This window comes from Lutjanus erythropterus, chromosome 22 (assembly GCF_056507025.1).
Source record: "Lutjanus erythropterus isolate fLutEry1 chromosome 22, fLutEry1.hap2, whole genome shotgun sequence".
Classification (NCBI taxonomy): Eukaryota; Metazoa; Chordata; class Actinopteri; order Lutjaniformes; family Lutjanidae; genus Lutjanus; species Lutjanus erythropterus.
In genome coordinates, this window is record NC_139338.1 from 3074237 (window position 1) to 3088175 (window position 13939).

The following is a 13939-nucleotide window of genomic DNA, read 5'->3' on the forward strand; positions in this document are numbered from 1 at the left end:
GCATCTTTTGAGGAATGACAGCTTCAGTTTCTTCCATTGACAGACCAACCTCAAGAAGACCCAAATACATAAGGTATTTGGTTCCCTGTGTTTTCACTACAATCTTGATGTACAAAGGTTTCTTGGTTATCTAGTTAGTTTAGCTGCCTTTAAAAAAAATCTAGTTTAGAGCTCTTTCAAGTTATTTAACCGCCACTGTTATGAACTAAGGAGGAGTAATATGCCATGTGTTTTAGTTAGACCTTCATCTATACCACCACTGACTTTCACTCTGAAAAAATGCTATTATTTGGGTCTTCTTCACCAAACAAACTCAATCAATAAGGTAATTTCTGAGAAGACCAGCTCTGTTGCTTTATGAAATGTCTGTATTGGAAAACCCCTTATCTTTGATTATAATAAAGCCAGTTTCTTCAACAACACCCAGTAAATGGGCTGTTTGCTTTAAAGCAATAATGGAAGATTTTTAGGAATACAATCATAAAAAAGCTGTGAAATAAAGACTTCCACAATACAGTATTGCAGGAAGAGTATGTCAATACCAGACTGAACATGAGACAATGCTGGTAAAACTTTATTTGAAGGGGTGTGCAGGAGACTGACATTACACCATCATAACCATGACACGACACCTTTCCTGAATGTCAAGGAGTCTTTATGAATGTTTGGGACTGTGGTCAGTTATGTCATTTCTAATTCAAAGTTCACATTGTTTGAGATGCCTTTGTTATGACATCTTGACATTAAGCTGGACAACAATGCACTTGTCATGACAACTGTCGTTACAGCTAAATAGTTCCTTTAGGTTTGAAAATTAAGCCTGCTATGACATGTTTCTTAAAAGTTATGTGATCTTGGTTAATGTCATGTTGTCATAACAAGGATATCGACAGTGATAACAAAGACATTGTTGTCTTGGCTAATGTGAAGTTATATATAAAAAAAGACATATTAGTCTTGGTCAGTATCAAGCTGTCATAAAGACACTGCTGTCCTAGTTAATGTCAAGCTGTCTTAACAAAGACATTGACCAGTTATGTTGTCTTACTGGTCAATGTCAAGATGTCATAAAGAAATTGTTGTTTTGGTTAATGTCAAGTTGTCATTAAGACACTGTTGTCTTTTTTTGATGTCAAGTTGTCTTAACAAAGACACTGACATACTATGCTGTCTTGACTAATGGCACTTGTCAAGACATTGTTTTGGCTAATGTGAACTTGTCATAACAGAGACATAGTTGACTTGTGAAGTTATCATGACAATGGCATTGCTGCCTTAGTGAATGTCAAGTTGTCATACAGATATAATGTCAAGTTATGTTGTCTTTTTTTAATTTCAGGTTGTCTTAACAAATACATTAACAGGTTATGTTGTCTTGGCTGATGCACAGTTGTCATTACAAAAGCACTGACCTGTTATGTTGTCTTATTAGTTCATGTCAAGTTGTCATAAAGACATTGCTGCCTTGGTCAATGCCAAGTTGTCATTAAGACATTGTTGTCTTTTTAATGTCAAGTTGTCTTAACAAAAACATTGACAGATCATGTTGTCCCGACTAATGTCAAGTTGTCATTACAAAGACATTAACAGGTTATGTTGTCTCATTGGTTAATGTCAAGTTGTCATAAGAACATTGTCATTTTGGTTAATGTCAAGTTGTCAGAAAGACATTGTTGTCTCTTTTCATGTCAAGTTGTCTTAACAAAGACACTGACAGATCATGTTGTCTTTTTTCATGTCAGGTTGTCATTACAAAGACACTTGTCTTGGCTAATGTCAAGTTGTCATTACAAATACATCATTACATTATGTTGTCTTGTCCAATGCCATGTTGTTTTAATGAATATATTAACCTGTTATATTGTGTTGGCTAATGTCATAGCTGTTGTCATGACAAAGACTGACCAAATGACATTTAATGACATTCATAAATGTGTAAGACTCCTTAATATTCATAACAGGTGTCATGATATGGTTATGATGGTGTTATGTCTTATGCACACCCCTTCAATTAAAATACACTGTAATATTTCTCCCCAGCCCTACTTTACCTTTATTCAAACAGTGGAGAAAGTTTTGCCAAATCATTCACTCAACAGATGGCTGCTAATACTAGTACAACAACCAAACTGCAGCCAGCCTAGTAGAAGTTTTGATCAACTTTAACATCTGTCTGTTGCATGAAATGTTTTCCTCTGGGACCCATCTGAGAGAAAGCTCACTCTGAAACAGCATATACATGAAACCCTACAACCATTTTTCCAGCAGGTGTACCATGGGGCAGAAAACTACATTTGACAGACTTCAGGTTGTCTCTTATACGTGAAATTTTCTCCTAGTCAAATTTAGCAGACGTTGTTATCTTGGCGGAGGGTGATATGTGTGTTTGTGAGTTGTATGTCTGTTTGGACAGAGTGAGGGTATCACAGAGAGGAGTTCACAATGGTTTCCTTATTTTCCCTCAGCCAAAATACAGGTTACATCCACACAAAGTGAAATTATTTCCCTCTATTTAACTCACCTCAAATTTTCTTCAACTTCTTGGATGATAATTTGAGATCTAAATAAATGTAAAATACATAGCTACATCCTGCAGTGCTGCTGACTGAGACAAGGGACCCTAAGATATATACCAAATGCATTTCAGCTGGACCAAAAAATATCTCAAAGTAGCATCATATACATCAGATCTTCTTTTAACTAAAGCATTGATGGTTTTGGACCAATTCCACATAGCTGAGGGTTTGCATTTTTAGTGGTCATTAAGGGGCCAGGATTTAGCCCATTAACACTGATAAACATTACTATGGAGAAATTACAAGGTCTCACTGTGGTGTTCTCCTGGAACATGATAATTTCAGGCACTCAGCAGCTCATAACATTTTTAACATGAATAATATTTTTAAAAATGTACAGTAAATTCACCACATGGCACTCTTAATTTCTTATAAGTCGGTAAAAAATATATTTTATAGGAGTACAAAGTCACAAAAACAAAAAAATGACTTCCTCCAGCCGAGACCTCTTACACATATAATATAAAGTGACAACTAGTCTTGCAAAGTCATACCACACATCTCCACATTTTGTTTTAGCACTGTACCAGCGCTAGAGAAAAGTTGGGCTAAACTCATTGTCATGCTGGTATTGTCTGTATTTCTTTTGACCAATTACAATTGCCTTGGGCAGCGTAAAGCCCTGGATACAGCAATGGTGCCCCTGCAAAATAGTGATGTGGGGACTTGACATGTGGGAAGGCGAGCGGCATTAAAGAAAAGGCAAAAGAAAAGGTAACAGCTGCTATCTTGGTTATGTTTGTACAATTGGCAACCAGGTTATAGTAACTTAGAATAGAACATGTAGATAAAAGGAGGGGAGAAAAATGGCAACTGAAATAGTCGTCCATGTTGCAAGTCTTAAACTGCTATTATATTTTCAGCATCTGTGAGTGTGCTGGGGTCAGTTAAAGCTAGAATGAAAATATCATCAGCGGGTGTAAGCACAGGCTCTGTGCAGACATTTGTGTACCTCTAATTTCTTGACACAAGTGGATTTACCCACCCCCTCAAAAGTATTACTGTCCCAATCCCATGAGAGAGTAAAAGAAAATTCCTGTCCCATCTCAATCCCACAAGAGTGATTCCCTTCCCATTCTATTCCAGCCAATCCAGAGCACGACTTTACACAAAACTGTCCTATTGTTATTATGACACCCACTCCCATTGTCTTTTTTCCCGCCCCATCCCAGTCCTGTGATGAATAATAAAATTAACTCCCATCCTACAGGAATCCCATAGGAATCCTATATCGTGTGGGTTTCCCAAAAAAATGTCAGCCACTAATGACCATGCAGATTTGTCTATGCAGCCAATACACCGATCTTGTAGATGCCAATCTACTCCATGTGTGGAATGTGTCCTTTAAGTAGACTCCATAAAGTAGTATATAAATAGAATTATTACCCATCCATGGGGTCCGCAGATGTCCTAGATCACGTCCATGTGGGAGTATATCCCAACGTTTATACCAACAGCCTACTTTCTCTGAATCAGTCAAGAGGACAGCCATTATATTCAGTGGAATTGCTGTAATATAGCTCCACGCCACTAGTGGCAGCACTGAGCACGCTGCTGGCAAGCTCTTCAGTGAGCAAAATTCAATACATCTTGTGCCATATTTCAGTTTACCCAGTTTATAATGACTGTAAACGAGACTTGTCGTGGTCAGGGGAAGTTTTATAACCTGCCTGGCATTGTTTCACATCTTCCCGTACTAATTTTATGAGCTGCTCAGTAACTGAAAATTCCCAAGTTTGAGAGACAGAGCCGCAAAACCATGTAGTAGTACAGTCCTAGACCAGGAGACCATACAGCATTCTTTAGAAAAAGGTCAGCAAGAACATATGTGATTTTGTAAATAGATGTGGTCCTGGAAGGGAAGTATTGTACGTTTCCTACTAACTATCTGATTCAAATTACACACTGTGGTCTGGCTTTAAAGGAATTGATCAGCTGTAGTGCTCACTGTGAGTGCAGTTAAGATCAGGGAGAGACATAATGTGAATGAACATCCAGTCCAACACAAAACAATTTGTTTTACTTACTTATTACTTTTCTTTCTGTCTTACTTCCACCATTAAGAAATAATTGATCAAGTGGTAGCACACTGAAAATGTAAAGACTCTTCCTCGAATGCCATTTGATCCTTACAAATCAGATTGCAGACAAAGAGCTTCAAAAAATAAAGGCAAGATGTGGGCCCATCAGGGCAAACCAGGGCCAGAAATTTAGAAAATAAAGGTACTGTCAAATGAGTTTTTTGCCCCATGTTGCATATTAAAAAGTTGCGTGTTGTAGTCAAGAGGGTGCAGCCATTTACAGTGACAAAAGTCAGTAGTTAACAGACAACAATGACAGTCTAAATTATAGATAAGGACAGAAAGAAGAAAAGTGGTGATTGAAGGTTCCAATGATGCAAAGGGGAAAAAGAAAGGTGTACATTTGAGCAAAGTTGAAGGGGACATTGGCAAGAATATGCCAAGTTTGTACTGGACAGCACCCAGACAAAAAAGATCTACTGACAGTAACAAGTATTGTCTGACCTTGCTGAGTCATTTTCCACCCACTGAAAGCAATCCAAGCCAAAAACAAATACACATAAAATCAGCATTTTAGCTTGAGGTGCAGGTGTGGAAATCAAAAATAAAGGAAGCACATTAAAACAAGGTTTTGTTTTCATTTGTTATTAGGCTACACTGTGTAGGTACTGTATAATAGGCTTTGTAAGGCACACACAGACACAGGGAATACGGTATCATGTGTGCTGAACTGGTACGATCTCAGATATGATCTTAGCCAACAGTTTTTAAGGTACATGTAAAAACATTTAAAGAAATGAATTTGCTGTCAGCTCAGGTCAAATGAGAAGATCAATATCAGCTGTGGATTCAGTACAGAGGTGGATGTACTGGTGACTTGCTTGCTAACTAACCACATATCTTGGAAGGTGTATTTTAAGTTGTATGCACTTATTGTGTATCATTTAGACAGGCAGCAGGGTAGGAAAACGTCTCATCAACCATCTCAGACCTCTAGTTATAATTTCAAGTCAAAGATATTAGGAATCAGAACAACTAGGCTCTAATATCTCCATCGTGTCATCAAACTAGTGGCAAAATGACAACTACCATCACTGGCAATTCCAAAAACATTCAGCTAATAGATTTTAGAATTGTCAACTCTTTGGATCTATTTTCACTATAAAAGTGGAACAAAATAAAAGCAGCTAACATCGTGGTCTAACTAAATGTGAGCATCCAACTACCAGGTTGCATCGCGGAACATTGGACGCTCTCTATCTATGATCAGCTGTGCACTTGAGATCAGACTGGTGAATGTGGGTAAGTACTTACCATCTTCCTACGTACATACTTTTTATATAGAAAACTCATGGTTTTATGAGCAATGGCCAATTATCTTGATAATCCAGGTCTGGATCTGGATGGGTTAAGTTCAGATTTGAATCCAACATTCCTCAGTTTTGCTAAGTTCAAATTTTTAGGGGTTTGGGCAAGAATTTTTGGACATGTGAAGACCTCTAGTTCCAGCTTTCAAATAATTGTTGGGTCTGGTTCAGTTCCTCGTAGTAGGTTTTTTTCTTAGTTTTAGTAGCAAGTGGTTTACCTCTGCTTCCAGTCTTTGTGCTAAGCTAGGCTGCACAAACCCCAGATCCATCTCTGTACTGGACACACAGATGAACTTGATATCAATCTTCTTGTGTGACTTTGGGTAAGATGTAAAACAGGTATATGTTTTTTTTAGAATTCCTTTCACTTGACTAGAACGTAACTCTAACCTTAAAGTCTAATTAGGGACATCTGTTCTCTCAATCAAAACATCATCATGTTAATAGTCAATCTGGTTTGGTTTTTGACTCATTCCAGGTTGAATGAGGTGTGTCACGTTCCCTGAGTTTGGTGCAGTGCTGTGAACAAGCCTTCACATGACCTGAATACATTCATTCTGTGTTAGTGGACAAACCTCTGCAGATGGCCTCAGAGGCACAAGAGGGTGCTACATTGTGATTTTACCAGTGTAACTCTGAAGTCAGCCATAATGGTGATGAGTCAGAATGGTCTTGAATCCCTTCTGCTCCCATCAGTGTGTAGATGTCAAAAGTCATGTGGTTACACTTTTTTGAATCCCATTTATGGAGTAAGTTAATTTCAGCATAGGGTTACTATAGGCTGGGTATTGGTACTCAATACCTTTAAGGCATCGATTGAAATAACCCAGTACTTAGTATCAACACTTTTCCAGTCAAACAATACCCGCCTTCAATCTTTCTGTATTCATATGGATATAATAATTTTTTAGCCCTAATGGTTACTCACAAAAGGTTTGAGGAAAAATATACTTTGAATGATCTTTAAACAGATAGAGATTTAACCACCCAAAACTATCAGTATCCCTCTGTAGTAGTCATCTTATGTAATTTACCAGTAACATTGGGAGACAGAAGTCTGGTTTAGGGTTCAAAAATGAGCAAAAACTGACAATTAGACCACATTGCCCAAGGATTCATATCTTATCTTGCAGGGAAACACGACTTATTTTTAACCTGGTCAAGGTGGTGCAGTACCAAAAGAGGCCATTTACAAATTATTGTGAGATTCATACCCTCCTTCAAAGAGGTCATATTTCAAATCCCAACCAGTGTAAGTGGTTCGAGGAACTGGACATGTCGAGGATTTAATAGTTGTAGGAAATCAGGTGATACAATGTCAGACTATTGAGACACATCCCAGAGCTTATTCCAGGTCATATTGCTTCTTCATACAATGACTACACTATGGGATTCAGCTGATCCTACACTGGTCATATGCCAGGTTTGAGTGCTCCCCACCTCCCTTCCTCCTTCTCATGAGTTCTTCCCTGTCCTGATCTTCTATACAGCCTGCACCTCCAACAGAACAAGTTTTCATATGGAAGGGGAAGGAAGTCTGCAGTATAAGAGCATCCAAACGTGAACATGCATAGCTGTGTACATGGCTATATAAGAACAAACCACTGGGTGGTGCTAGAGATTGACAAAAAACTGCTAAAGGCTGAGTTGATGATAGCAACATCCCTGGACAAAAAATTAAGAATACTCATTGATGTGCACTAATGGATTCCTTTAAGAAACTGTGACACAAAATATACAGTGCCTGCCAATGACAAGTCATCTCTCTTTGCCCACAGCTGTCTTATCATATAAGTCAAGTATGTGTGTGTGGGAGAGATTATAGAGTGAAATCAGCTGAAACACTAAAGGAGTCAGTATGTTTCAAACAAAGCTCTTGTTGGAAGGCCAAGCAGCCTCTCAAACACACTCTGCTCACATCCCATCAATGTTGGAATTTGGGGGGCTGTGTCCACAATTTTGTAACTTTTCTAAACTGACAAGCATGTCGACCTGGCATGGCCACAGTAATTGGTCAGGTGTACACAGGTCTAAAAGACTGCAACCTCATTTTTAATATTCCTCAAATAAGTTAGAGGTCTTCATGGGCCACCTGAACCCTAGAACCCAAGATCCCACCTGCAACAGCTTTGTATCCACCTTGGTCAATCAGGGCCAGGTCAAGTCCCTAATCTTCTATTATCTGTTCAACCTTATGTGCAATACCCAAGTGGATCTGAGATGACCATGATCAGATAGCGTTAGTTATAATTAATGTATTTCACCAAATATATACACACATTGTATGTGTCATGGCCAGACACAGGGGAGAAGACTGCTAACGTTACATAAGACACAGAGTTCTGTTTTGGCAACTTGCAAATTAACATTAATTTGTTAATAACAATCAGCAAAGAAATTGATACCAATTGCGTCTGTGTCTCTGAGTCTAGGTCTGGCATTTGTCAGTTCTGCATGGGTCCTAGTACCAGCTTTCAAATAATAGAGGGGTCCAGTTTGGTTTCAGGTAGTACATTTTTTGGGAGAGGATCCAGATACTAACTTTTGCACATCAAAAGACCTCTAGTTTCAGCTTTCAAATTATAGATCGGGTCACTTTGGGTGTGGGTTTCAGCATTTGTCGGTTTTGCATGGACCCAGACCCAAGCTTTCAAATAAAATATGGGTACAGATTAGTTACAGGTTTGGGCAAGAATTTTTGGACCCATGAAGACCTCTATTACAAGTGCTACCATCACAGACTGCTGTGAGATCACCATGTTTTTTAACCCTGTCTAGGACAAGAAACATCTGACCCTACCTTTGAGTAGAGGGCTTCAAGAGTCCACCCAAACCCTAGGCCCCAAGACCTGACCCGGAACACAAACGGGTTCAGAAGTACTCTATGTTTATAGTATTGTTACTTGGAACATTAACAAGTGGATTAGCAATTAACAAAACAGGAACTGCAAAAAACCTGAACGTAATTTATTGTCTTCTGTGGCACTAATTCTCAGCGTAGAGGATGGATTATATGTTGCATTAAATAAGACACAAGGTTATGTTGTGACAACTTAAAAAATAATACTAACTTATTAATAGCAATCACCTATGAAACTGATACTGACCAGGTCTGTCTCCCAACCAGGTTCAAAACGTTAAGGGGTTCCAGTAAGTGTTTGGGTTTGGGTATGAATTTTTAGACCCGTGAAGAGCTCTACCTTTGAGTGTGGCCACCCAAAACAGCTTTTGCCTTGTTTAGATAAAACTTTGGATAATATATTTCGTGTGAATCATACTGAACCCCTAAACATCCCAATACCTCATCAACAAAGGAGAATGCTTGCACTGAAAGATGTGGTTTACAGTGTTTGTGTATACAGTATATGAGACTCACTAGCATTTAAAACAGAGTGGATATTACATTGAATATAGAGGACAGCATTTAATGTGTCATGGCCCTCATTCAAACTTATGAAAGTGTCCACCAAGTGTTCAGTCAATGTCTGAATGTCTCTGTGTTTTAATCACTTCATGCATGTGTGGTCTCAACCTGAAGGACCTAAAACGCTAAAAACTCTCATTAAAAAGTCTCTATTAACGTCCTCCTGTGGACCAATCAGCAGCCTCAGAATAAAAGGAAGGCGGGGCTGCTTGTGCTCCTTATGTCAAATCCCTGAGCAAAGTCACTGAACATTCAGAACCCATCGGCCAAAGCTTAGGCACAGGAAAAAAGTAATTGGGAAACAGGAAACCACTCTGTCCTCCTCTCTGTGAGCCCACACTCTCTCAGGTGACAAGAAGAGAAGGATGATGGGAGTTGCAGTTTTAGTGTCGATAAGGAGCCTGGTGGAAAAGCCTTCAAAAGGCTTACAGTAAAGGGCTTAGAGTAGGGCATCAGTGGCGGGGCCGGTAAGAACTGTAGTATCTTGGGTAGAGGGGCGTGTAGTGGGTGGAGTGGCTGTAGGAGGTGGAGGTGCCAGATGTGAGGTAGGAGCTAGAGGGGGTGAAAGCAGAAGAGGAGCTGTAGAAGGAAGAGGAATAGCCATGGGAGGAAGAAGGGGAGTGGGTAGAGGAATAAGGGGAGGACGAAGAAGGAGTGTGAAGGACAGAGGAGCGTGTCAGGGTGGACAAAGGCCGAGTTCGGGGTGAGGGGCTCCATGTGGAGCGCCTGAGCCCAAGAATAGGGGAGCGGTATGGGGAGGAGGGAGCAGATCCTGCCTGGGTGGGCCTGGAAGTTGTGGTGGTAGTGGTGGATGGAGTAGAGGTATGAGAGTCGGGGGTGTAGTGCCTGGAGAGGCCAGAGCTACGGGACAGAGTTGGGGAGATGTTGACACTAAAACTGTGGGAGTCAACCACAAACGTCCGCACCCCCAGAGTCCACTGGGAAGCCAGCCTCAGAGGGGTTGAGGGTGGGGTCCGCGCTGAGGGAGAGGAAGGGGCCTCCAGAGATGGAGGGCTCTCTGGCACCGGAGGGCCAGCCAATGAGGCGACCGCTGGCGATGAAGGACTGCGAGGGAGTATGTGTGACGTAGGGGAGGTGAGAGCTGAGGCCAGAGCTGCAGCAGCTGCACTGACCAGAGATGGACTAAGGGGCACAGACGGATCATCAGGAAGAACTGATGTAGGACTAGTAAGGTCTAAAGGGGACTTGACTGGGGCCAAAGCTGAAGCAGAGTCTTGAGCTAGGTTGGAGGCCGAAGCGGAGGCTGGGGGACTTACTTTGGGGGTGCTGGTCTTCCTGCGAGTCAGCCTTCCCCCGCGGGTGCGGTGGGTCTGCTCTTGATCGAAGGCCAGATCCTCCAGGCGCTGGGTGAGGGCCAGTTTCTGCTGGATGGCCATCCGCAGGAGGGAGTTCAGAGTCTTCTTCTCATCCTCGGCTGCAGCAAGCTGCCTCTGCATCTCATCCAGCTGGGTCACATACTCATCACACCTGAAGAGAACAAGGGTTCAACAGGTTGAAAGAGAAACACAATGAAAGAGGGTTAAAAAAAGGAGCAGATACAAATGTAGAAAAGACTATAAAGTTTATAGGAATTAGTTAAATGAATAGTTAGATGTTTGGGGAAATTACTCATTTATTTTTATATATTATGCTTTCTAGTTTCTGGAGAAAACTGATACCATTCTGTGTGTTTCTTGAACAAGCAAAGAACAAGGTTCTAGAACCCTGTGCAAGAGGTGTTGCTTTTATACTTAACTTTTTAAGTTTTTATGTAGGTGGATTTTGTACCTTAAGACAGAGCCAGTCTAGCTAGCCTGTTTCCAGTCATTGTGCTAAGCTAAGCCAGCCAGTGGATACATATTTACCATCCATACACAAGAGGGGTAGCACTTACAAGTAGGTCTCAAGTCTTATTGATTTACAAAGTTCCTTAGCTGTTAAGATAATGTTAGCTGGGCATTAGCTTGCTAACTATGTTAATATTAGCCTCAAGTGACCATTCCTTCAAATGATGAATGAAGCCAACAGTTGTCAATCTTCATCTGTAATTTTCAACCCATATGTTTTGCCTACTGCAATTACTTTCTTATTGAACACCGCATAGTTTTTGTACCCAAATGTAAAATTATCTTTGGTTTAATTTTTTCCCAATTAGGTATTAGCTAGTTATTAATGGTTCTCTCCTGGAACTTGATTGGATGCTACTGGATTGGTTCAATTGGATCTGAGGAATTATTTGCAGACTTGCTGAGAATAACTAGTGTTAACATTAGTTAATTCAGGAAATGAAGAGAAATGAATTTATTCATGGATTCGCACATTTTAAGTAACAGACTTAGGGGAAGGCTTAAGTCCAACTGAAGTCATGAGTCACAGGCGTAAAATTCTCAGCCATGAAGGCAAATATTCTTATTTCCCAAAATGTCAACTTAGGCCCCAAACCAGAGCTGAGGGGATCTGCTCTGTAGCTTCTTCACTGCAAGCAACATGTTTTCACATTGTCATTAGTCATCTAAAATAGTAATCCCCTGTTTTATCTCTGACCTGGTGGCAAACATGGCCCGCAGAGAGGAGAATGTAGCGGCGTCCTCCTTCAGGGCCTTCAGCTCGTTCCTCAGCTTCATCATGGTGTCGGTCACCATTGTCTTCTCTGCCTCATACTTACTCTTCAGGTTGGCCAGAGCCCCCTCTGCTGTCTGGATTAAAACACATGCACATACAGATCATAAATTCTGTTTTCTGTCTTTTTGATTTCACATTCTCTGTGACCACTGCAGTTTATATTTCCCACTATGACATTGAACAAAATGAAGACTACACTGTGCAAATTTGCTGCTATAATAAAGAGTTCTTACAGTGCAGCTGGTGCGAACAACAACAGCTCTTCAAGTGAGTCTTAAGTACCCTACAGAGGAAGCAACTTAGAAAATCAGAAGCACACTGCCACAGTAATTCAGGCTGCACAGGTTTTATAAGTATATTTGTACTCTGTGTTCTGTCAAGAGTTCTGTTTTATTAAATGGACAGACAGTGGGTAATGTTAGCTGTAGCCTCTGCATTGTATCACTGATGCACATGTTCCTTGGGGAGAGGCCATATAAAATAGGCAATTTAAACTAATAGCAAAGGGGTAGGGGTTTGGGACAGCCTTTCAATCAACAGTACTGGTTGTTTCAGAGAAGCATAGGCCAGTAAACAGGACTATAAAATGCTGGATTCATTCCCTAAAGGCATTGTTAAATCCAGCACCGGCTGTCTTATCATTTCCTTCTTTCTTCGTGTCTGGTTAGAGTGTTCCAGCCAACCACAAAGCATTGCAAGCTTGTAAAATCCACTAGAAGATATTGTGTCAGTGTCACTTTTTTCTTCATTTAGGCCTGAAAAGTGCAAAGGGCACATGGGAGACAGGTGTTCAGTTCCTGTGTGACCAATAGTCAACACTGATTGTCAGTTAAGCATGATTTCCTAAACCAAACCAAGTAGTTTCTGGTGAAACTGAAATACTTCAGTTGAAATACTTCTCAGCAAAGTTTATTTTGAAACTCTAACTGGACATTGTGTATGTATTATCGGTAACTTAACTGCAGAATAAGAAAAAGTGTTCTTTCTGTGACTAGATAAGGATGTGATGATATAGTTTATTTTAAAACTGAAAAAAATATCTTGGATTTGACCTTGTTGAGAAAAGCCACTGCCCATAAACAAAATGTCTGTGAAAATCCATAGTTTGGGCAGGAAAAAGAACCATTGTCTCATCTGACTTCATTGCAATTGTTTGGTCATCATCCTTCATTTGACAAGAATTTGATTAGGTAGGAATCTTGGTCTACACCAAAAACATCACGAGGAAGTCAGATGCAACATAGACCATGCATGGTTATTTCCATCATGTTCTCGTTCCCAACTTGTTCAAAATGGCATTTTTCCCCCCATTTTGAACTGCCCTGTCCCTGTTTCCTCCCAGGATCACAATTGTCCAGTATTTCTACCTTTTTCTGCCACTGTACAGCATGTATATTCTCTACAACTCTGAACATCCATTGTATCCACCCACACAGTATAGCAACACCAAACCAGACAAATTCCCATTACTTAAGGAGTTTTAAGGGACAGGAGCATGCATTTTGTAAAATCTGCACATCAATTTTCTTTGATAGGCAGAGCAAAAAGCAAGTGCATGAAAGGAAATTGCTGAATTTTACTATATGCCTGATATTTACAGAAGTTCACACCAGAGGGGCAAATTATTTTCAGACGTTAAAGGTCAGAAAAATGCAAGAAACCAGATCTCTGAAACTCTGATTTTTGGTCCTGTTTCTGAAGTCAACAGGTATGACTATGACACTGCAGGTATCCCCTTGGCATCACTTTTGCACATGTGGCTCTGTAGTCAAGTAAGCAACAATAAATATGCAAAGTCTCAGTACACTTTCCAAATATAGGCACAAAAACCATTTGGTTAATTCCAGGCAACAAAAAGTTCTTGGTCGAGGTTAGGAATTATAACATATGTGACTTAGGTTAGGTTCGTGCAACAAAACTAGTTGGTTA

The 13939-nt window shown here is 40.2% G+C and overlaps 1 protein-coding gene across 1 annotated transcript in view; it reads right to left on the bottom strand.

The window, feature by feature from the left end:
- Positions 1 to 9007: 9007 nt before the first annotated feature.
- Positions 9008 to 13939, bottom strand: part of LOC146306398 (protein bicaudal D homolog 1-like) — a 55695-nt gene continuing 50763 nt past the window's right edge. The window contains exons 10-11 of the mRNA XM_084711021.1: positions 11933 to 12084; positions 9008 to 10876 (exon numbers count right to left, since the gene is read on the bottom strand). Coding sequence (XP_084567147.1) covers positions 9841 to 10876; positions 11933 to 12084 — 1188 coding nt within the window. The 3' untranslated portion in view covers positions 9008 to 9840. The remainder of the gene's footprint in view (positions 10877 to 11932; positions 12085 to 13939) is intronic.